Source organism: Oncorhynchus gorbuscha, linkage group LG21 (genome assembly GCF_021184085.1).
Source record: "Oncorhynchus gorbuscha isolate QuinsamMale2020 ecotype Even-year linkage group LG21, OgorEven_v1.0, whole genome shotgun sequence".
Taxonomy (NCBI): Eukaryota; Metazoa; Chordata; class Actinopteri; order Salmoniformes; family Salmonidae; genus Oncorhynchus; species Oncorhynchus gorbuscha.
In genome coordinates, this window is record NC_060193.1 from 26,069,081 (window position 1) to 26,094,871 (window position 25,791).

The 25,791-nt window shown below is 43.7% G+C and overlaps 1 protein-coding gene across 2 annotated transcripts in view; it reads left to right on the top strand.

Annotated features, from left to right (window-relative positions):
* Positions 1–11,666, top strand: part of LOC124008676 (B-cell scaffold protein with ankyrin repeats-like) — a 35,161-nt gene extending 23,495 nt beyond the window's left edge. The window contains exons 9-16 of one of the 2 annotated variants that reach the window (XM_046320169.1): positions 4,283–4,346; positions 4,685–4,909; positions 7,334–7,396; positions 7,629–7,810; positions 8,482–8,545; positions 9,657–9,686; positions 10,256–10,335; positions 11,450–11,666. In XM_046320169.1, coding sequence (XP_046176125.1) covers positions 4,283–4,346; positions 4,685–4,909; positions 7,334–7,396; positions 7,629–7,810; positions 8,482–8,545; positions 9,657–9,686; positions 10,256–10,335; positions 11,450–11,479 — 738 coding nt within the window. In that variant the 3' untranslated portion in view covers positions 11,480–11,666. The remainder of the gene's footprint in view (positions 1–4,282; positions 4,347–4,684; positions 4,910–7,333; positions 7,397–7,628; positions 7,811–8,481; positions 8,546–9,656; positions 9,687–10,255; positions 10,336–11,449) is intronic. The other variant, XM_046320170.1, reaches the window with a different exon arrangement.
* Positions 11,667–25,791: the final 14,125 nt, after the last annotated feature.

Genomic DNA, 25,791 nt, shown 5'->3' on the forward strand with positions numbered 1-25,791 from the left:
GCTGCTAATTGCGAGAGATTGAAGATGGAGCCAAGGCTGATCGCCTTGATCGGATTGCTCCAGCTCATTGAAAAACTCACTGTCTCTGTGTTTTGGGAAGACTGACGGCGGGACGGAGGAAGAGGAGGACGACATGGGTGTCCCACAGAGGTCACTCCCTTGGGAATACACATAATTCCGTAAGCAGCTGGCGGCCATGTTTTTTGCCGAATCGTTACGCACCGGCAATAACGCATGTTTCCTTGGTCTTTTTCCACATAATAAATTCAAATGAACTGAAATCCACTCATAAATGCCAGTATAATCCATGAGGTAATCTACAGGTGTGTTTAAAAAGCTGTCAAACCATCATGTTCCCCCCTGACGAATTCTACAACCGGGCCCTAGTAAATAGTCAATTATAACATACCATACATTGAGTATACAAAACATTAAGAACATCTGCTCTTTCCATGACAGACTGACCAGGTGAATCAAGGTGAAAGTTATGATCCCTAATTGATGTCACACAACTCCAATCAGTGTAGATGAAAGGGAGGAGACAGGTTAAATAAGCGTTTTCAGCCTTGAGACAATTCAGACATGGATTGTGTATATGTGCCATTGAGTGTGAATGGGCAAGACAAACAATTTAAGTGCCTTTGAACGGGGTATGATAGTAGATGCCAGGCACACCGGTTCCTGTCAAGAATTGCAACGCTGCTGGTTTTTCACGCTCAACAGTTTCCCATGTATATGAAGAATGGTACACCACCCAAAGGGCATCCAGCCAACTGGACACCACTGTGGGAAGCATTGGGATCAACATGGGCCAGCATCCCTAGGGAACGCTTTCGACACCTTGTAGAGTCCATGCCTTGAGGAATTGAGGCTGTTCCACTGAGTTACATTCTTTTCTGGAGTTGATTATCCCTTTTAACATGGCTATAAATTGCTGCTAGAAATGTGTTCATTTGCAGGTAGAAATGTGTTCAAAATCGACTGATGTACAGTAGCTAGCAAGTTAACAAGCTACAGTAGTTGCCTTGGTAACCAAACAGAACAGACTTGCTAATGTAGTTGACCAAACCATCAGTAATAGCTTGCTGTTATGAAAATCAAATTCAACAATGCCAATAATGTTTTCAATTATACTTTTGCTTTCAAAAGCAGCTCAAACATAGAACTTGTCAGAATGAACTATATTCATTGAATTCTACTGATATGCCGTGAGTTATAGAGAAATAACGCACGCTCTAGAATGCCCTTTAAGCCAAAGCATTTCTACCTGCAAATTAACACATTTCTAGCTGAAAATACATACAATTATAGCCATGGTATAAAAGGGTTAATCAACTCGTGGAAGGTCAGTTCCACTCCTCTAGCATGTCGTGGAACACACCTTCCACGTCAATAGTTTGTTTCCATAGAATGCATAGCCCCCTCGTTGATTATCTCTTACATACAGTTGTTTTGAGTAATACATCATTTGATTCAAATTCAATTATATTGGTTAATCTTGGTTGCTGTGGTAACCTCTTTGATGTGCTGTATAATGAAACCTTTCAGGTAATTTATGTAAAAAGGTTAGTGTATTTCAGCTGACCAAGGGCTGTTATTGGGTTGACCAAGCTCAGTTAGCATAGTGGTTTTATTACCCCTAGCCATGTTGTCAGCCCCTCCCTCTGCCAATGAATCAAGCTATGATGTATTAGTGCTTTGGGGGGGGGGGACAAGAGGCTGTCTGTCAATACAGTCAAGACGAATGGCCCCTCTACCCCTGAATACGGCCATAACACTCACATGGTCTACTTAACGATCACTGTTGATCTGGGACTGCCGGTCTCCAAGGCACCACGCTTCTCCAGTGGTAATGAGCTGTGAACTGTCGGTTAGGGAGATGAGAAACAAACATTACCACAGAGATTGTTGGTAGCTCCAACTGTAACGGCTTTCTAATTGTAATATTATAATATAATCACTGTTTAATGCTATCCTTTTGGGGCCTTCCTTCCTAAATGAAACAATGCATTTATACCTAAGTGTTTATAGTTGCACAGCATGCCAGATTATGTTATTTCTCAGATGGAATTGCCCAAGTGTAACTGAGGTGGTTCCGGTAACCATGCTTACGTGATGAGCAAATGTATTGAACTCCGGCGGGCTAACACAGAATCGTGGCGTGCAGGAGACCTGGGTGTGAAACCCAGTTGGTTACACATGCACAAGAAAGGGGCTACTTTAGGAGGCCAATATGGCCCAGTTCTACTGAACATAGAGATTTTGTTCTCCAGTCATTGTATTTGTCTTTCTATGTTTAATGTCACATGCACACATACAGTGAACTGTCTTTTCTTGCAAACTCCAAACCCAACAATGAAATAATCAATAACAAGGTAATACTAGGGGGGGGTACATCTTAGTGGTAGGCTACAGTGAGAGGCATTTAGCTGGCTTAATGGAACTTTAAAACGATTCATTAAAGCTGTGCATCCACAATTGTTAGTTATTTGGCACATGCACTCCTATTATACGTTAATGTGAAGTCAATAACGTTCTATAAAGACGAGCGAGAAATGACACACTGATTGTATTGACTTGTCCTACAGAGCAAAGCAGTAATGATTTTTGTTCCCCCTCCTTCTTTTAAAAAGGTTTAAATCCTCCAGGGACTCCACTGATGTGCACCATGTTGACGGTCAAATTGCAGTAGAAGTCTTGTGTTTCCCCTTCGTTGGGTCTGTGATGCCCTTTGCATGCCACCTTGATTTGCATAAGCGAACTGTCAGACTGCAGGATTTGTACAGGATTTGCATAGCATTTGAATGAAACGGTCACCCTGTCTTCGTCAGGGAGTGTCTGTGGTTCTTTCAGCTTTTGTTCAACAGGCGACAGGTCCAGCGCTGCTAAAACATGACCTATTAAAGTTAATATTATACATGATGTGTATAGCCAGGACAGTGAAGGACATTTTCGACATCTGGTACAAAGTGCTCAGTGTTCGAGTGACGTTTCACAAGTCAGCAAGCAATGATGGTATGATATCAAACAGCTGGCTCAAGCACTTAGTCCAAAAACACATATCTGAATAAGATAATATTTCCTCAATACTACAGTCTTCAAGTGGAAACATGTTTCGCTACTGTACAACATCAAAGCATCATTTTAAAATATTTTATTCTCTGTAGATTGTCCATGTTTAATGAGCTTGTTTTGTCAACTATCTGTTGAGCTTCCTGTCATTCTTGAATTAATATATTCATAACAGAAAATACATAAGATGCAATATCAAGAAGTGTAATATTGCAATGGAGTGGCTGTGTTGCTTAGGAACAGCACATGGGAAATGCTTGGAGTTGAGTGCAACATTTTTTTGTTTGTTATTGCTTTCCATGTTAATCATAAAAATATCTAATTCTGTATCGGTACTAGTATGATTCAGAACATTCCCACAACACGAGTCTCTGGTCTTGCTGAGCTACGATAACGGTTGTGCCGATTTGACTTCCATCCCAACACAAACACACTTGTTGAAAAGATGAACCAATCATGGTCGTCAGGCTTGACATTGACCGTTTGAATCAGGTGTGTTACAGTAGGTCTTTGGAAGATGTGCATTGATTTCAGGTCAAACAAGAACGAACGAATTCGCAAACCTGTTCCCTGTCGTAGTTGTTATCTAGTCCCACTCTTTTCCCCTGTTCGGCCTTAAGAAAATAACGATAACGATAACTTGCGAGCTGGGAAAATAAGCATCTTGTCTGAAGTGCATTTCGTCAATAGCACCTCTACTGGTTACCACAGGCAAAACAGTCAGCCCCTATCAAACGCTGAGCCTTGAATCGCCACTAAATGATATGTTTGAATGGATAGGGGTAGATTGTCTGTGATCGTTTGATTAGTCTGATTACCCCTCTGGCACTGAGTATGTTATTGGGCAGAGGGCCACAAACAACAGCCTGGCATTCCTAGCACTGTTTACTGTAATGAATCTTCTAGGGGATGTTTGTTTTGGGTCTCTCATCGAACCAGCATAGCATTTGATAATGTATCAGGACACACAAAGTAACAGAGGGGAAACACATGTTGTACTCCGCATTACTGTCAACGTAGGCAGTAGAGTAGGATCTGGAGGTGCTTACAGAGGAACGGGAGTGACATTTGACTATTTTTTTAAATCTTGTTTTTCCATAACAAGGCGTCTTTGCACAAAGATTTCCATGACATTGAAACCCGTGTTGTATTAATGTCATGCATTGCTGGCAGAGGGTAGTAAATCAGTCTCCATGGTCTGTCGTTGCAGAATATGTTCACCGTGGGCAAGGACAGTGATGACAGCAGTATCTATGAGATGATGTGCACAGCAGGTGAGTGGAGGAACGATGATGAACATTGGATTGGATTGTTTAACCAGCTCAATGTGTGGCATGCCATCTTTGTTTTCATATTGTTCATTCAATAGATTGTCATCCTAGCAGGGGGTCGGTGACGGACCATAATGCGGTTTCTGATTTAGTATGACATCACGATTGCCACACTGGAAGGCGGGAATCCACAGCTACATTCAGTGGATGTAATTTGATGAAAATGGGATGCGTCATACTGGATGGTTTGAGCTTGACCCTGACTAATGCAGCTATTGCTTCTCTAGCAGTGGTTTTCAACCCCATATTATGTATGAATATCGTTTATAAATATCTTACAGGGAATCCCAGTGCTCCAGACACTCAGAGAGAGGAGCAGGGAGAGGGGGGTGAGGTGGGGGAGGATGAGGAGGACCTGTACGCCCCGCTAGGTGTAAATGATGAAGAGTATGACACCATCTTCACCTCCAGCAGCGCCGTCGTTATTGCTAACAGACCACCGGCGCCCACACCCCGGCCCGAAACTACCTCCATCAAAGAGGACAGCACCCCCTTTATAGCTCAAGGTAGGACTAGACCGATGAACACTGGGTTGTGTTCAATAGGCACGATGGAGAAGAAGATGGAGAAGATCCGACATTATCTTGTCCAATGAGAATGGTCATTGTCTTTTTCCGTTTCAAAACTTTGAACTACATGGTGCCCTACTGAACTTGACCTTGGGTTGCTGTTATACTCATTCTGTGACTAGCGAGTATTGCGCTTGAGCGGTAGAAGACCTCAGCTAGTACAATGCAACACGTTATTTTTGTAAGCTTCAAGGGAAGTTGGTTGCTAGTTCCAGACAATTGGGTCTGATATGTACTAAATATTTCAAAGAAGTCTGGAGATTTCCTCAACCAAGAGGGGAATATGTAGCAGATGTGAAACCAGCATGTGAAGGCAGCTAAGACAAAGACAGAACTGACTGTTACAAATACACAGATCCAAATTCGCTGGCATGGGATTCTTAAATGTTCAATTTGAGCTGTGTAAATAATACAAGAGGATGAAGCTACTGATCTTAAGGGTTTATAAATAATTGATGTGTTCTTGATTTCTTTCTTTCTTGTCTTCCAAAAAGACATTGCCTTTCTTTCCAGTTCCCTTTACCCTCTTTGAACTGTGGACTGGATCCTAAACTCTGTGCTTTGTGGGAAAGGTGATAACTTGCTTGGGGTTGGACAGAAGGAAATGTTATGTCTTGGTCATTAGTCTTTGTTGTGCACTGTATGGGAGTCAGGCGGTGGCTGGTCCTCCAATCAACTATAAGGATTATCTGTCCTACTTGAAGACTCTTGAAAACATGTGGTTCCATAAGCAACACTAACCGCCAATCTGCAGTAGAACAGGCCCAAAGGTATTCATCTTGTTAACGAAATGTGATGTTATTGTGTGAACCACCACTTCTCCCCGATCTTTCAGCCCTACCCATATATCCTGAAGCCTAGCAAAAGCAGATTACACTGCATCACAAACGCCTCAATAACAGAAGCCCAACTACTGGGCCTGGGCCGCCATCTGCAACCAATCTGGGCCCGTCTCGGGCCAAGCCAGCAGCATCGGTCATTACACGTGTTTTCCATTGTTCGTGTCTCCCGACATGAGACAACACAGGATGGGAGAGAACGCGTAGGGGGATCAAGAGATTTCCACACATTAATACAGTGGAATCTTTCAACCATGCAATGATCATATTGCCTCCCTCCACTAATGAATGCATCACACACAGTGACTTAAAGACATGTTCCGGTACTTTGGCGACTAAGAAAGTATTTGTTTAAACCTCCGGCTTTTAGGCTGGATGTGTCACTGTGTAATTCATGCACGCATAAAATCTATGAGCAGAATTACTGCCTTACCTCAATTAGCCACGAAATCTCTAGTTTGAAAGAGTCTTTTTTTTCTTGAAGCTGCGCCGTGCCATTTCCCTTACATTTCCTCCCACGTGGGCCAGCCCCCTGGCAATTTTTGAGTTCTAGCTTCAGCCCATCGCATTGAGTGAAAGAGACAGGTGACGTGGTGTGATGTGATGGCGTACGCAACTTTCGGGGACCACTTTTGGCACGCGAGTGCTTACTTTCAGAGCTACTGTATACAACGAAAAAAGTAGACCAAATGACCAGAGAATCTCTTTAAAGAAAGCCCTGAGAAACGGGAGGCCCTGAGAAACGGGAGGAGGGTTGGGACTCTGCCTATTGCGTCAGTGCACTGCACAGCTCGAAATAATAGACAAAGATTCGATTTTTACCTGCCCTTCTGACTGGTAAGATTATCGTAGTCCGCGTGTGGAGGAAGGATAATTTGTGTATGAGGGAGTGTCGAAGTGCACAATATAGGAAATGGGTTACCATTTCAGTTGCAACCTATGAGTGTGTTAGTGGGTAGAGTACATGTTGGTATGTTTCTGTGTACAAGTGGATGGGTATATCTTCAGGAAAGGAAATGAAGCTTTGAAATCTGAGGAGATGACTGGGCCAGAACCCTAAAGAGGCTCTGTTACCCATCACCCCTGTCAACACCATAAGTGCAGAGAAGTAACTCCCTCAGCAAAATAAAGCAACATATCATTCTAAGTACTTACTTGCCAAATCGATAGCATTGAGTGTATATTTTAGTCTGATTCAATGCAGTTTCGTGCATCTGTATGTCTTTTACCAAACCTTGGAAGGATATTTTATCTCAAATAAAATGTACATACTAGTACGTATTTTACTGTCATTCACTTTAGATTAAATATTACAACGTATCACTTTTTATGCAGTTGTGCAGCCTATTTGTGTCCACTGACTCGTCTACATCTGTGCTGTTTGTTTGTAAATGGAGCCATCTTGTGGAATGGCGTGACATAGTAGACTCTCTAAAGGTAGTGGAGAAAAACACAGCGTTAGTGTTTTGTAGTGTCAGTTCATCACGTCTGTATTGTCCCTGATGGCACTGTGTGTTTGCAGTGTTCCAGAAGAAGATGTCACAGAGCGATACTGAAACCCTGTATTCTCTACCCACTAAGCAAGGTAAGGCCAGGCAACAGTCAAAAGAGCATATTTCTGTAGGTCTGCATTGACGGTTGAATAGGTCAGTGATGCTAAGTATATGGAGCAATGTTAGTGACATTAAAACGATAGAATTATCAATCCGTAAGTATAATCCGTTGACTATTTCTGTCAAACTGGAAAAGGATTTGTTACTGTACGTCTGGCGGACAGGGATCGATTTTTGTCTCCTTGTCATTCTGTTATTCTGTAGCACGTGGGCGAGACAGCATCTCCTCCACGTACGACACATTTGTGCCCAACCAGCTGCCTGGGCTGGAGCAGCTGATTGAGCTGCAGGAGAAGGTGAAGAGAGGCTCTCTCAGTATGGACGAGGCTCTGGAGAGGTTCAGTGACTGGCAGAGGGTCCAGAAGGGAATGGACGCCATTCAACAGGTAATAATGCGTGGGAATGAGTCTGCTGTTTCAAGACCCTGCTCACTAGGAGCAGTGCCATCAACCTTAAAGGTAGACTCAGTAATATGACATCATTATACACAGCGGGCCAACTTCCCCGCTTACAGACGTCAACAACGGGAGAATACAGGACTGCAACGATTGGCTCTTTCCAAAGTGGGCATGCCTTAGCCTGAAAGTCAGTCTGTTTGTGCTATAATACATCAAGCTAGCATGCGCAAATTGTGAACTGTGAACATGACAGGTGACATAGGCTTTGAACACTACTCGTTAATGAATATATGGCATGTGTTATGTTGTGCATTATAAACCCGGGTAGTTTGGGTACGGGATGCTTATTGGCTGAGACAGCATTTCAGCCGTGTGTATATCAGACAATATACCATGGTTAAACTACTTGTTTACTGTTCTATTTATGTTGGTAACCAGATTATAATCACAATAAGGCACCTTGGGTTTGCGGTATATGGCCAGTATACCACGGCTAAGGGCTGTTCGAAGCGGCACGACACGAAGCGGAGTGCCTGGATACAGCCCTTAGCCATTGTATATTGGCCATATACCACAAACCCCTGAGGTGCCTTATTGCTTAACTATGCCTTGGTGTATTATTACATGGCTGCTGTGTCTAATGTATTGTAACTCCACAGGAGAAACTACGCCAGCTGAGGGCGAGTATCATCAACAACCGAGAGGACGATGAAAGTGTCTATGGTAACCGTTTTCTACACTGAGTATACAAAACATTAAGAACACCTGCTCTTAGACTGACCAGGTGAATCCTGTAGAAGCTATGATCCCTTATTGATGTCACTTGTTAAATCCACTTTAATCAGTGTAGATGAAGGGGAGGAGGCAGGTTAAAGAATGATTTTTAAGCCTTGAGACAATTGAGACATGGATTGTGTGTGTCTGTCATTCAGACTGGGAATGGACAAGATAAAGATTGAAGTGCCTTTTAAACGGGGTATGGTAGTAGGTGCCAGGCGCACCGGTTTGTGTCAAGAACTGGATTTTTCACACGCAACAGCTTCCCGTGTGTCTCAAGAAGGATCCGCCACCCAAAGGACATCCAGCCACAACTGGGAAGCATCGGAGTCCACATGCGCCAGAATCCCCGTGGAACAGTTTTGAGACCTTGTAAGGTCCATACCCCAACAAATTGAGGCTGTTCTTTGGTAAAATATAGAGGGGGGGGGGGGGGTTACGCATAATTAAGAAGATGTCCCTAATGTTTGGTGTATTCAGTGTAGACATTATTCTGACTGTAACGTTCCAAGCGGATTTCCTTTTTTGATGAGAAGAGCAAAGATTGCCAAAGCAATCCCCACTTGGGGGATAGATACTGTATGGGATCATTACCTTGACTTCTAGCAATGAGCTTACAGTTTACATAAGCCGTTGGAACAACATATATCAAGGGATCTGACATAATTTTGACACAAACAGTTGCGTAGTTAAGCTAGTTGGCAAGCTAGCTAGTTAACTGTTTGTGGCCTGAATTACGATATTATGCAAGAGCTATGAAGGCCACCTGCGTTAGAGATGTCTCTGCAAGTCCTGAAGAAGATTGGGCAGTCCTTACACTTCTAATTGAAGTCCCATTGGGTACACATCAAATGACGCCACCCTTTGCAATAGAAAGAGTTTGTAGTTGTAATTCCCACAGCTCATCTTGATGATGGTGTTTCGTCTCCAAATGAGAGTCTTGGCAGAGTTAATTTGTACGTCTCTTGATAAAGGTGACATTGCTGAAAGAGAGTAGTGAGCCACATGCAGTACAGGTGACACAGGCTTAACGACCCTTTCTCTTCTCTCTCTCCAGATAAAATCAACATCATCCATCACACACCCAGTAAGTCCTTGAAGATCCTTCGTATTCAGAGAGCGCGAGAGACTGGTGTCTTCTGTTTTGTCTTTTCATTCCCTGCCTCAGTTTCTCCAGTCGTGAAATGTTTGTCCCAAAGGAACAGTTGGCTAGATAAACTCTTCTGAACCGTTTGCTCAGAAGACTGTGAAGTCCCCAAGGCTGTGGCTTTGATGTTCTAGGTTCCATATTGCTTGAGATCTATTTCTTTACTGCGGTTGCTATGGTCTGTCTAAGTATACCACCACTAGTAAGGTGTTCAGTCTTAAAAGCTCATTTATAACATGTGGTTTATAATTGCCTTCTGATCCCCTCTATGTTCTGTGATCACCGTGAGTGCAAATATAAACAGATCAGCTTGTGAGAAGGCTGGGTAATGTTCAGTGGGCACAATATGGGAGAAAACATTTTGAAACTGAGTGAAACGGGGGATGCACTTCACCACGCTACCATCATTTGTTTTCTACATTGTGCCCTATTGAACGCGACCCTGGTGTTTTGAAAGTCTGACAGGGGACTTAATATGATGTCCCTGTTGACTTATTTCCCTTGGTTAGATGTGACTGTGAATGAATGTCGCAGAGGAAGCCAGCCGGTGGAGACTGACTTTTACAGCAAACCACTTAAAGGACAACATGTAAGTATATAATGTGTTTGTATAGGCTCTGGACAAAAGTAGTCCACTATGTAGGAAATAGGATGTCATTTGGGAGTCCATACAGTCCATGTGTTTACGTCTGTGTTGAAAATCCAACATGCACGATCTCAGGCTGTGCCACAGCCATCCGTGGAGTCCCATAGGGCGGCTCACAATTGGCCCAGCGTCGCCCTGGTTAGGGGAGGGTTTGACCGGAGGGATTCCCTTGGCTCACCGTGCTCTAGCGACTCCTTGTGGCGGGTCGGGTGTCTGCACGCTGTCTTCAGTCGTCAGTTGAGCTGTTTTTACTCTGACAGATCGGTGCGGCTGGCTTCCGGGTTAAGTGAGCAGGTGTTAAGAAGCAGCGCGGCCTCCCAAGCCCATTGGGAGTTGCAGCGATGAGACAAGATCGTAACTACAAATTGGATATCACGAAATTGGGGAGAAAAAGAGGGTGAAATTACAAAGGCATATATAAAGCATAGATACAATTTAAACATGTCACAATGAAATTTGATTATATATTTTGAGTTCTTGTTGATAGAAATATGGTTAGCCATAGCCATCTTTAAAAAAATGACTTATTTAACTATCAACAAGAACTAAAACCGCTTTAGTAATTAATATGCTTACTTACCTTCACCATGTGTCTGCTTTCCAGAAGAAATTTGACTGAAAAGCAAATGTACAACACTTGGACCTCAGAAATATGGTTAGCCATGGCTTTCAACTTAAAAAAATGGCTGATTTAACTAAGGTCCAAGTGTTGTACATTTGCTTTTCTGTCAAATTTCATCTGGAAAGCAGAAAAACGGTGAAGTTAAGTAAGCATATGAATTACTAAAGCTGTTGCAGTATGTCACCTTTATTTAACTAGGCAAGTCAGTGAAGAACAAATTCTTATTTACAATGATGGCCTACCCCGGCCAAACCCGGACGAGGCTGGGCCAATTGTTCGCAGCCATATGGGACTCCCAATCACAGCCAAATGTGATACAGCCTGGATTCGAACCAGGGACTGTCGTGACGCCTAGTAGTAATACAATTTCAAAATAATGACTTCATTTAATTTATTCATATGATTTTATTTTAACAATTTTCCATACTCTTATAGGTGCCATCAAACAAGAAACAAGACATTTAAGTTATTTGTCTTGATCTCATCCATTCTGAAGAACCAAGCACTTCTAGATAGAAATTAATGTCTGTGTCCCGCATCCCTATAAGATATCAATACATGGTAAATGTAACGTGATAAAGATGACCATATCCGGTATGACTATGTTCATTAAGTTATTTTTTTAATTAAATCATTTTATTTCACAACGTCATGCAATTGTATCTGGGGTGTATAACTCATACAGTCTGTGGTTATACTGTACGGTTATGGGGTAAGTCATTTCCTCATTCTATCTATGTTACATACATACTAAATGAACACAACTCACCTACATAATATACAGTACTATACAGTTTGCTCAGGATTTGTACCTGATTAATCGAATCTTCTCGTTCCATGGTTGGGATCAGTTGAATGGGTTGTGCTGAGTCTGCAGGGCATAATAGTTCATTAGAAGTCCTACTCTGCCCTCTAGTGGACAAGGAAAAACCCTACACCTTAAGACTGTTGACCTCAACTCCTGAGGCATTTCTAAGATATATTCTTCAAGGTTCTATGTGTATCATTAGTATGACAGTACATATCACAAAGTGAGCCTATATGCTCATGTGATCTGGTTCCTCTACGCTCATATTCTTGTGCAGGTTGAACACAAGTTGATTAATGCAGAAATAGGCAACAGTAACGATCACATAAAACATGTAGTCATTCATTTGCAGCAGGGTGAAGTTGCCCCAAGATGCTGATCTTGGGTCAGTTTTCCATTGGGGGAGGGGAAGCTGATCTAAGATCTGTACCTAGGGGAAACGTCACCCCAAAGTCATCCGTCCATACAAGGGGATAAAACCGCCTCCGTTCAGCTGCTTGCAGTACAGGAATCTGCCTTCAGAGGGCAGCATCACAAAGCAGTGATGTACAGGTTTATCACTGGTCCAAGACTATGATTGAATATAATTCATGTTAGTTGTAGATGTTTGGGGCGGGTAAATCTGATCAACCTCGGAGCCATATAAGATTTTAAGGATTTTATTATTGTATGTGATGGTGTCTATTGACAGAAAACAACGGACGTCGATGTACCAAAGTACTGGTTCATTATCACTGCCACGCAATACAGCAGCCAGAATGGGTCTAAGAAACATTTTCTTTTGTCGGGAATTTGACTAATACAGGGCAAAACACAAACCTCAGGCTTGGGTCGAATTTATCAGGGAACAAGGTGTAACGTTCAGATAGAAATGTAATATATAGAACAAACATGTCCCTCTGACATGTAGAATAAGAAGTTGCCTATGTTGCATTGCATTTCCATTACAACGTTCCACAACGATTGTCTGCTGAATTAGATTCCCTTGTCTAGAAACCCTGGCATCAGTCAGAGCTGTTTTGCCAACCAAGCAGCTGGGTACACGCTGGGTGCCATTCTCCTGATCAACCATGCTCTTTGTGAATAATATGTATTAAAGCCCATCATTCCTTCTTGGTCCTGCCAGTTAGCCCTTTGGAGATAATCCGGCTCAGGCTGCAGAACCCCGTGGAATCGGAGGCATATGTTTGTCTGTCACCTGCTGAGCATAGTTCATTCGGTCTTCCCTGTCAGGGCATGGTGGTGGAGATGGCCATGGTTCATCATGCATAAATGTTTCATGCTGCACAGCTAGGAAAGAGGAAACTTCTTCCTGCGGAAATTGGAAGCTTCTTCCAGGAGCGGGCTAGCTTGTGTTCTGTCGATGTCTTTCATTTTGTTTATGTGACTGCTTTGATCTTTAATAATACAAAATGTTGTCGCACCTCATTTTTACCCGTAAACTTTAGCCTGAATAGGGTGAGACTTTTAGCGCACACACACACTTTTCTGTGACTGTTACTCCCCCTTGGGGTTGTTTCTCTGGGCCATGTGGCAGGATTAAAGCTGAGGATTGAGCACAGCTGCAACCCTGATAAAAATCTTGCAATTTCACAGTCAGTGGCATTCTTTCATCCCCTAATCCACACAACACATACGGCATACATGAACCCCTTACCAGGAAGAGAACAAGCTGCTCTGAGCGGCATCTCCGGTTCGGGGTGACGCCTTTGATTTGGGATAGAGCCGTGGAGCAACCCCCAGCCACCGTAAATTGAAGAGACTTAAAGTCAGGAGGTGTGCTGTTTATTTGGGCGTCTTGAAATGGTAGGTGTCCGGGCCCCAGATGTGTACAACTGAAGAGTCGTGTGTCGATGTCGCTGTCCGGACCAGGTGTAGACTACTGTAATTAGGTTGGATGTGAATCGTATTGGGTTTCATGACAGCTGCAGATACTTATCTGGCTTTAGAATGTGTTTTTTTTGTTCAACCTCATTGTCAATTTGGAATGATCTGAGATTGATTTGAGCTACACTACCTTGCTGGGGTTCAACGTCTAGATTCCTGCCTTTCTGAATCACCACCACCAAGCAGCCCTCTGTATTATGCCAACTCTCCCTTGTCTCTAGGGCACGGTTCATCCCTGGCAGACACAGTGACATCCATCTGCCAAAGGGCACAGGTACATAGTCTATGTGCCATTGTCCTGCCACCGTCTGCTTGATCAGGGGCCTCTAGGCTCGACGCTCCGTAAGGGGCCCCAGGGGTCTCACACCAGCCCCACCAGCGGCTCTCTCTTTTGAGGCTTTGGACAGATTAATAGTTCCTCCTCTGCTGAGGCCTTTTGTGAAGCAGCGCCCAGGCGTGTTCAAGCTGTTGGAGTAGCGGGGAGGCCAGGGGTGGATGGGATGGGCCTGGTGACGAGACGGGTTGGCTAATTCCACCACAGGTCAGCTCATCTGAGGCGGCCGGCTCTGCATTTTCAATGAAGTGGAAAGGTCACATCCGCACTGCCTGACACTGGGGAGGAAGAGCTCAGAATGTTGCATTGACAGGATAATTAGGATAGTAATTCTGCCATCGCAAGGAAGGAATGCATTGACGTCTCCTGTGCTTCTCACAAGCATTAGCAGGGTTCTCTATAAGAACTAAGTTATTTATTCTTCCACACGTACAATAATGCATTGACTCAATGTCCAACTAGTCGTGTGCAAAATGGTGGCCCATGTGGTGATTATGGTGATTTCTCAATCACATTGAGGGTGGGAATTATGTGGTAGAAAAACAACTTGGACTTTATATGGATCATTTTGAATGTGCGTTGTTTATTTAGGTTTATCTTTGGATGCCCGGATTTCTGCCCAGCGCCCTGGTTTGGACTTGGGTGTTATTTGCACACACCAGACCACAGCTGAACAATCAAATAGATAAGCCACCACACACACAAGCGCACACACACAATGATGTTTGCCAGCATCGCAATCAGGATTAAAGGGTCACTTATATGACTAACAACATTCTGGCAATTTTCTCATAGGCCTATATGTAGAATGACATTTGCCCATAGGCCTATGCAGACTGCATTTTAACCAGGGGGAGCACTGTGTTCCCACAAACTCATCACCAAGGTGAGCAATTAGTATTGTGGTCGGTCTCTGAAGCATCAGTTGTATATAAACTTGTGGCCTGAAGCAATCTATCAACCCCCCCCCCCCCCCCCCCACTCACACACACACACATAACACTCGACACACTCATCCCCCGATTACAGAATCAAGCCAGGAATCCATCCAAAGGGAACCTCTAACATAACAAAAAAAGGGTCTGGGTATTTCTATCCAGGGGACTTTCTGCTTGGAAAACAATTTTAATGACTTTCTTCATTCCGATTATCATTGGATTCCAGCTGAATCACTTGCCCCCGGCGCCCCCTGGAAGTTCCAAGTGCCAGCGTGTGAGGAAATCATCCAATCGCAGCCTTTGCCTGGAGTTGCACGGAGGCCATTTTGTAATCAAAAGCTACTGGTAAGATTTCGGTCAGTGCTATGAGGAATCCTTAGGACGTCCCTACACTGAGCCCTATCCATAAGCATAACCTTAACCCTTCATTTAAAATGTCAACTTCAATGGGGTAGGGACGTCCCAAGAATCCCGCATAGCACGGACCATAAGATTTCCTGCTCCTCTCCCGAAAGGTGGAATATCTTACTAAATTGAACTAAAACACGATAAACAAATGGAGGAGAAGGGCTATCCAGAGAGGAAAGTGGCTGTGGTTGTGAATAAACATGAGTATTGGAGACATGTTTGAGGCCATGTTTGAGAGCATCAAAACAGTAACGTATCATTGGTAAATTGTGACTGACTGACTGACTGATCTACAAATAATAATGGGTCGTTATTTATGATGCAAGGTTAGTTGTAGAACAGTCAGTCTGCATTGTCGGCGAGAATGTCGAATAAGCCCAGAGAGAAGATGCAGACAAGAATGCCTATTTCTTGTTGTTGCCATCCACTAGTGGCGGTTCGGGTTGATAAATCAACAGACTGGCGGATGGATACAGATCTAGATCTGATGAACAATGGCTCAAGGGATACTTCTCATCAGCGCTTTCTATGTTCAGCGATGGACTTCAGAGATGTGTTCATAAAACGCTTATCAGATTGACGCGTATCTTCACTCTGACTACCGAGAAAGCTTAAGTACCTTTGATGAGATCAGCTTTTCGGGGGAGGGAGCTCTACGCTCACTCCTATCACCCGTAGCGCCAAAAACCAGTGTAATTATGTTCTGTCCCATATGTGAATTATTATTAATGGTGATTAATTTAATACACTTCCTTTGCCAATTTCCTAAATTAAAAAATACTGTTGAGAATTTCTACATCACAACCACAGCCCCCCTCTCCCTCATCTACCAGTTTCCCAGTCATCGCCATGGCAACTTCCAATCAGTGAAGGATTGGCAGAGCCTGCCAGGCTGTGTGTTTGGCGCGTGCCTCAGAGTGGTGCAGGTGGAGCGCATATGGAACAGTGCCCTTCCCCCCCATGCCTACCACCTCCCCCTTCCCCCCAAAAACTTGCCTGCCTGGATGTGCCAGCAGTGCCCGTTTTTAATCCCACCGTTACCTTAGTGATCTCCTGATGGAAACGTGGCACTGCAATCACAAAGCCAGGGCCTAGCTTCTGCATGCTGTTATGGCTGCCAGGACCCGCTTCAATATGCCAAGATGGAGGCCTGCTATTTTCGTTGTTTATTTAATGTTCCTGGATTTGTGGATTGATGTGGATTTGGACGTTTCTCGTGCTGTTTTCATTTCCTGGTGGCTGTCACTGTTCCTACAGTTCGTGATGTCCCTAGTGCAACATATTCCAAGGTTTGATTCCTGGTTGTTTGAATCCATTGAGACCCTGTTGTCATGCTCCCTATAGTCCCTAGTGGTGCATTTTCAAAGGGGCCAAAGTGACCTATCATGGAGTACTTTACATGTAACAAAGTGAAAACGGCTCCACCTTACCTAGTTATGCACATGCACACTGTAACATCTTATTACATTTCACCGCAGCTCTTTAGAGAGTTGTATGTGTGGGCATATATTGAGAGCTGCATAATGCGACTTCCCATGGCTTGTAATTGGGGGGCAGTAATGTTATGGAAATCACAACCACGTGCAGCAAATAAATCAATCATCCAAGGGGCCTTATCTACCACTGCACATTGGAGCAGTCAGCTCTAGTCAGGCCCTATGTAGGTTAATTAAAGCCCAATAGCCAATAGTAGAATACATGGCAACCGTCCTGATTCCTGTCTATGTTTAAGCCTTCTCCAGACCTGCTGGGCAGGGGCTTTGGTTAGCTTCGTTAGCTGATAAATGGATCACCGTTGGCCCCCAGATTCTATTGGTGTGTGTGTCAAGTAATGCTACATGTAATTGCTGGATATCCTTCAAAGCGAAATGTAGTTTCTTTGCACTTATCAGAATTTCACAACTCACTCACGACTGGATTTGAAACAAATCAATTAAGATATAATTATGACTATGTTATGAAGTCCTTTGATAGGTACCCTTCAAGTAAAGTGTAACCACCTCAGGGAATATCTGTAGGTTTAGCTAGCCTATGGGTGTTTTCAGTAGTGGACAGTAGAAAAATAATAATAATTTTTACATATGGCCCAATGTGAATACTATTCCTAACAAACACCTTCCAGAAGGATCGGAGAGGTGTCTCCACGTTGTGACGTCCAGCTCACAACCATAACAACTGCATCTCATCATCTATGCAGTTTCCATAGAGGCAGTGACAACCATAACCACAATCTTTACATCCCATCCAACACACACACACACACCAATAATAGGTGGCTCACTAACAAAAGGCACGGGACCCCTCTTTCTTTCTCTCTCTCTCTCTCTCTCTCTCTCTCTCTCAAGCCAACGCCTCTCATTCATGTTGCCATATTGGATGGCAGATGTCTTGGCGAACCTGTGAACGTTGCCAGATCTATACGGCCCATGAAGGCATTATAATGATGGGCAGAGGTCCGATCTACTGGGAGCCACAGTCTATTTCAATAAGTCCATTAAAATGAGGAGATGTGTAGTGAGGGATAGTATTGTAAAAGACCTATATTGGAACAGACTCACTCGCAGTGGAAGGAGATGATAACAGCGGAACACTCAGCTGATAAGGTCTTATCAGTGTCTTATATGTGTCTCCTGGAACTATTTTAGCCCACTGAGCTAAAGCCCAATCATTTGCTTGCGGGAGCTAACGCAAGTCTTCGGGTCTCAGGCAAAGGTGACTCATCGCGTTAGTACTCCAGCTCTGTTATACTTCAGCCCCCTTTGACCCCATGTGTTACTCATAGCATCATACTGGTCTGTGAAACAGGATTCCATGGTTAAAGTTTCATATATAAACATTTAAAAAAGGTCATTAAATGTTGTCATTCAAACAGGATTTGTTTGACAGCTGGCATATGGACATGAATGATAAAATTGGCAATATACTGGTGTGATTTATAGCATAACTACTTTTGCAAGGACAATGTAAAGAAACTGGGCTGCTTCTTGCTGTGCAATATGAGGTAGTATTCACATGTACATTTCAGAAATGAAATGAAATGAAATCCCACTTGATGAAAGATGATGATAAACCAGACACATCCTGTATGTCCACGTATGGAGAGCTCAGTGTTATTGACAGGCTGTGTTTCATCAGGTCGGATAACATATGCTAGGAACTCAGGAGGCTGTTGGGGAGGGGATCTTTAGGACTTTTGAAGTGAGAATGCCACATTAAACAGAAACAAACACCGTTGTGATGTAAAGATGCCTTCTCTCTTGTTCAAAGGGATTGGATGGAACAGCTCCAGGGAGGGAGGAACTTCAAGCGGATGACCCCAGATCCGTGGCTCCATTTCCCCCACTACCTTCTGCCGTGCGTCCCTGCCGCCGTATGCTGTGGTTCTCAAAGACTGGCAGGCCTGTGCCATCTGGCCCTCCTTTTCTGATTCCCAGAACACATATTGGGAATCCTAACTACCCACCCCCCTCAAACGCACACAGGCATACACACACACACTTAATGTGTGTGTATGTGTGCGTTTGGTTTTATTATCCTTGTGGGGACCAGAAGTCCTCCTAATCTTGGTTCATAGAACCAGGGTTTAGGTCCATAAGCTCCAGTAGCCGCTAGATGTGGTTGTAATAAACAGAGCGGTTTCTGTTTTCTTCTGACAAATGTAGCTCTATCTTCTGAACCGTTTTAAGTATAAGACTCCCAGGAACATGTACAGCACATTCGGAAAGAATTCAGACTTTTTCCACATATTCTAAAATGGATTAGACTTTTTCTTTCTTCATTAGAATACCCCATAAAGACAAAGCAAAATCAGGTTGAAATATCACAATCACGTAGGTTTTCAGACTCTTTACTCAGTACTTTGTTGAAGCACCTTTTGCAGCGATTACAGCCTCGAGTCCTCTTGGGTATGACGTTACAAGCTTGGCACACCTGTATTTGGAGAGTTTCTCCCATTCTTCTCTGCAGATCCTCTCAAGCTCTGTCAGATTGGATGGGGAGCGTCGCTGCGCAGCTATTTTCAGGTCTCTCCAGAGATGTTCGATCGGATTCAAATCCGGGAAGGTGAACCTTCGCCCCAGTCTGAGGTCCTGGGTGGTCTGAAGCAGGTTTTCATCAAGAATCTCTCTGTTCTTTGCTCTGTTCATCTTTCCCTCGATCCTGACTAGTCTCGCAGTCCCTGCTGCTGAAAACCATCCCCACAGCATGATGCTGCCACCACCATGCTTCACCATAGAGATGGTGCCAGGTTTCCTCCAGATGTGACACTTGGCATTCAGGCCAAAGAGTTAAATCTTGGTTTCATCAGACCAGAGAATCCTGTTTCTCATGGTCTGAGAGTCTTTTAGCTGCCTTTTTGGCAAACTACAAGCGGGCTGTCATGTGCCTTTTACTGAGGAGTGGCTTCCGTCTGGCCACTCTATCATAAATGACTGGTGGAGTGTTGCAGAGATGGTTGTCCGTCTGGAAGATTCTCCCATCTCCACAGAGGAACTCTGGACCTCTGTCAGAGTAACCATCGGGTTCTAGGTCACCTCCCTGACCAAGACCCTTTTCCCCTGATTTCTCAGTTTGGCTGGGTGGCCAGCTCTAGGAATCTGGGTGATTCCAAAATGATTCTATTTGGGAATGATGGAGTCCACTGTGTCCTTTCAATACAGACACTTTTTTTTGGTATCCTTCCCCAGATCTGTGCCTCGACACGACCCTGTTTCGGGCAATTCCTTCGACCTCGTAGCTTGGGTTTTCAAATCAAATCCAACCAAATTGTATTGGTCACATACACATGGTTAGCAGATGTTAATGCGAGTGTAGTGAAATGCTTGTGCTTCCAGTTCCGGCAGTGCAGTAATATCTAACAAGTAATCTAATAATTCCACAACAACTACCTTATACACACAAATATAAAGGGATGGAATAAGAATATATATGTACATATAAATATATGGATGAGCGATTGCCGAGCGGCATAGGCAAAATGCAGTAGATGGTATAAAATACCGTATATACATACAGTATGAGACGAGTAATGTAAGATATGTAAACATTATTTAAAGGGACTAGTGAACCATGTCTTAAAGTGGCCAATGATTCGAGTCTGTATGTAGGCAGTAGCCTCTCTGTGCTAGTGATGGCTGTTTAACAATCCGATGGCCTTGAGATAGAAGCTGTTTTTCAGTCTCTCGGGTCCCAGCTTTGGTGCACCTGTACTGACCTCGCCTTCTGGATGGTAGCAGGGTGAACAGGCAGTGGCTCGGGTGGTTGTTGCCCTTGATGATCATTTTGGCCTTCCTGTGACATCAGGTGTTGTAGGTGTCCTGGAGGGCAGGTAGTTTGCCCCCGGTGATGCGTTGTGTTTTTGCTCTGACATGCACAGTCAACTGTGGGACCTTATTAAGACAGGCGTGTGCCTTTCCAAATCATGTCCAATCAATTGACTTTACCACAGGTGGATTCCAATCAAGTTGTAGAAACATCTCAAGGGTGATCAAAGGAAACAGGATGCACCTGAACTACATTTTGAGTCTCATAGCAAAGGGTCTGAATACTTATGTAAATTTTTATTTAAAAAAAATAAATAAATATTTTATTTTTAATACATTTGGCAACATTTCTAAAAACCTGTTTTTGCTTTGTCATTATGAGGTATTGTGTGTAGATTGATGAGGAAACATAATCATTTAATCCATTTTAGAATAAGGCTGTGTAACAAAATGTGGGAAAATGAAAGGGGTCTAAATACTTTCTGTTTCCCTCTACAATCCCCACAAGCCGCTAACAGATTGGCACTAAATCAGATTAGTGGAAAAAGATCATCAATGACGATGCTCTTTTCTACTCAGAAAATCACACAAAATTATTTCCTGATGATCTTCTGAACTTCCCAATACCTTTCTGATGCATTTCTGTCACTTCAAACCATACCTTCCTCAGACTGAAATACTGTCAAAAGTCCTGTCAGACTGATTTGTAACAATCTATCATAGCCCCAATTGTAAAAAAAAAAAAAAAAGTTAACACTGACTGTTGATTTATACATACCTTCTTGACATGGTGGGGTCACAAAACAAAATTCGTTATCAAAATGGGGTCACGGGCCAAAAACGTTTGGTAACCCCTGGGTTAGATTTAAAGGTTAGGACTTAGGGTGGCAGGTAGCCTAGCGGTTATGTGTTATGTCAGTAACTGAAAGATCGCTGGTTTGAATCCCCCAGCCCTTGAGCAAGGAACTTAACCCTAGTTGCTCCGGTAAATCACTCTGGACGAGATCATCTACTAAATGACCAAATTGTTAGGCATTAGGTTTATGGACAATAGGATTTTGAACGGGAATCAATTGTTTGGTCCCCACAAGAATAGTAAAACATACATGTGTGTGTTTGTGTGTAAACTCAAGCAGGGGAGCTCGCTCGCTAAGCGATTCCCAGTTGCCCTTTGTCTAATCGCTTACTGATTGATATCCAGTAGGAGACCTTTGGAGTGTTGAGGAAACCACATACAGTTACTGAGATGAAGGATCCACCGCTGAGGAATATCCTCGGGTCACCCACCTTATCATTTGACTGATCGAAATCTCTTCCTGACAACATTGCATATGAACGTTTCGCCGTATGTTTGTAAGTGGGAAAACTCTAATACACTGTAATGTAATCAGTCATATGTCTTATGATTTGATATGTCTTCCTTTGTCTCTCTCCCCTTCTTCTTCTTCTTTCTCTCCTCTTCTCCAACTCAGCTGGGCAGATGACTCCTTAATAATCCGGGAGTAAAAGTGAACAGAGCCGCCACTGAGAATGGCTGAGAATCAAAAGCATAGGAAGTGGTGGCCTGCCATTCATCCAGCCCCCAGCGCAACACAAACCAGACTGGACAGTGCCCGTCACCGAGTGACATCTTCAGACAGCCCCCCCCCACCCCCCACCCCCCCCCCACCCCACCCCAGAGCCAGGGGAAGATGAAAGGTACGGCCATGGGGAGACAGGTTGCGCCAAACGACACCAGATCGGATCTGATGAACAACTGCACGGGGAAGAAATGAAAGTGGCTGGAGCATGTGGCGGGAGGCGTCTGGTGTTTTAGTTGAACAGACGCTGTTGAAGATAGGCTTCTGTTGGGCCTAAGAGGAGAGATGTTGGGGGATGCAGGGTAGATCACTACTGTAAGTAGCCTAAAAATAAACAGATTGAAATATGAACAGAAGTGTGTTGATCAGGTGGGTCATATAATCATATAATGTGCCATAAATAATGTAATTTTTAGCAATACTATTTTGTCATGGTTTTTTGATCTTTTGTTTAATGTACTGTATATCACTAATATGTACATTCAGCATGTGTTCATGAAGCATACTGTATGCATTATGTGCATTTGATACCTGTGAAACAAGATAAAACTGAGGCACTTTGGATATTCAGATCCACTTGTACTAGAGGAACATGCCAACTCCTCCTTACTTGGATTTTACATTTGGTACGACTTCCTCCTGGAGAAGCAGTGAGACTGATACTCTAATCGCAGCACGCCAGCGTTCACTCAATGTCACCGGCCAGTGAGCTGCAACCAGGCGCCCATTGGGCCCATCCCGCTGCTGGCACCACACTAGAAACATCCAGCACTGTGTGTGATGGTTTGGTGCTTGCCGTTGCTAGGCTACAGTCGGCGGAATCAAATTCAGGTAGCTTCCACAGCTGTGCTGTACGGTTGCGTACCATGGGCCATCTGTGGCCGCATTCCCAGCATACACGTGGGCACGATAGGGCAGGAAGAGATGGCCCACCATGCCAATTCGTGGGATCACTTTCTTTGTGAAGTAGTCGGAGAGACAGTAACTTACTTTCAAGCTACCATCTGGGATGAGTTTTTCAGCAAAATGGTAGACCTACCACTTGTTTTGGTATGCAACGGAGGGATCTTTGTATGTTTTCTGTGGATTTGTAAAGTTTATACATTTGAAAATGTGTACTTGCAAGTTGTCCGCACAGTTTAGCCTGCTGCTGCAACTTGTTCAATGATTTGTACAGAGCAATATTTTCTGTATATATTAATCACATTATTTGAAATGTAATGATCTATGAAATGGTTTTGTTGGCCTATTTGATATGGGCTGGTCCACCACTTATCTCTAATAGTGGTTGTTGTTGTTTCACATTATTGCTGTACTGACGTGTCTGTGCAGAAAATGATTCAGTCCTGTGGGAATTGAGACTTTCGAAATAATGCAAGCTTCTCACACACACACACACAACCACCCCTCTGTGTGAACGCTCGTCGTACCGAGGGGACTATTGAGATAATACGTGATTGTTCCTTGAGAGCTTGCCTAAAGGCACGTTAGCCCTGAATGCAGGAGCGCTTCTCACAGTCAGAAGTTCTCTCATTTATTGTGAATAGATCAGCCACCAACAAAGGCTTCGTTAGAAGGGGCTCAGGCCCCACCAGGCTTCTGCTAATTATGAATGGGGGCCCTGTAATAATTCAAGGGTCCTTGGTGCAGCTCGACGTGGAAGAGGAGCTCACAAATCCAGAGCTTCCATGCTCTGCCCATCTGCATTGGTTTCCAACCAGCTGCCTGAAGATCTGACCCACGTTAACCACAGGGATGTCGCTCCATTCTGTCGAAGGAGAAGACATATGGGTAACATCCAGTTTGGTAATGAAGGATTCGCAATGGTAGTTGAAGCATTTATTAATTACTTTGTTAAGCCTTAACTCGTTTAAGTCATTCTGACTAATTCGTCACTGAGTAACAGTTGATATCTTGCATTTCCCAAACAAGTCTGAAGGAATCAGTATGAGTAAGTTAATGAGTGAGGGAATAATCCCGCCAGTCTTATCTAACATTGAAAATCAGCCTTCAGTTGTATTACCTGAATTTGTCTCTTGTTTTAATGAAGATGGAAAATGCATTTGTTATTGGGCAAGGTTGGGGTCAATTCCATTAATTTCAGACAATTTTATTGAAATTCTATGAAAAAAATGTCAGAAGTTACATTTATTTAGCAGATTTTTCTGATCTAGAAAATGTATTTGAATTCTTTCCCTGGAATTGACCCCGACCCTGTTACTACGTCACCGTTGAGGTTTTGCAGTAGCATCCCTGAGCCCTTTTTCACCAGAAGAGGGCAGCGCACATCACTAAATTGCCACACGACGTCAGCCTGCCTCTGGCTAAAGTCTAAAAACTGTTCCAAACCAACAAAAGAGGGAATTTAAAAGTAAACAAATGTATTTCAATGGAAAGATTCGTTTTATATCATAAAGCCTTTCCCACGGAACTGGCTCATAAATTTTACCAGAGGCTTCAGACCTTTCCCAGTATTATGATTTATCTGGTGAGGATGTTACTGAGAAATAACAGCACACATTATACTTTCTTTACAAACAGTGATTGGTTAAAGTCAGCTTAAAGCAGAAGCAGAATACTTGCATGAGCTTCCTTTGCTACGATTCATGCTGCATTAAGCAGTCAAGTGAAACGGATTGCTCACCAGAGGTCAGGGGCTCAGGGGCTTTCCCCAACTATCCTTTTAAAATATTCTTCAGCTTCCCCCTTGAAAGTGATGCAAAATGCTTGTAGTGTTGAAACATTGATTTTTACACATCCTCATATCATTGGTTGTAATAGGGAAGGGTACATCTGATGACTGATGCCAAATTTCACCCTGAAGACATTTTCTACCAAACAAAAAGCCTTTCTGCATCTCACCGTGCTCCATCTCACCCCCCTTTCTGAAGGAGAGGCTGTAGGCGCTTTTGGTGGTTTGGTGGATGGCAGGTCAAGAGTTTCTTTCCTTGCAGCCTTGCCTTTCCACTAATGAATCCCCCTGGTTGAGGTCCTGTGGGCTGACTGGGCTCTCCCGTTGCACACTAACCAATGATTACACCTTGAGGGTGAGGAAGAGGACTGGGCTTGGAAGGAGAAAGGGGGTAGAGAGCCCCAGATTGGAGGCAGGTGCCGCAGCAAATCAAGCCTCATTAGCTGTACCTTCTGCTAGCGTCGATGGCAGATGGAGGCTCGCCCTTACATGTTACCTCACATCAGATGACTTGGGGGTTGGGGGAGGTTACTGCTACTATCACTCTCTGTCTGATGCACTATTCCGTTCTGTGGTGGTGGCTGAAGTGTGATGGTAGTGGTGATGGAGGGATGGGGGGGATACCAGTGGTGGTTGTAGAAGTGCAGGCCAGGGAAAGGAACATGTGAGAGACTCTTGGCTCTGCATGGTTAATCCAGATGGGATGTTCACTGAGTGTACAAAACATTAAGAACACCATTAAATCCACTTTACATGTCATTTCTTTTCACATTTGTCCTTTAGCAGACACTCAGTACTGAGTACTCTTACAGTACTGAGCGCTCTTCCAGTAATGAGCGCTCTTACAGCACTGAGTACTCTTACAGTAC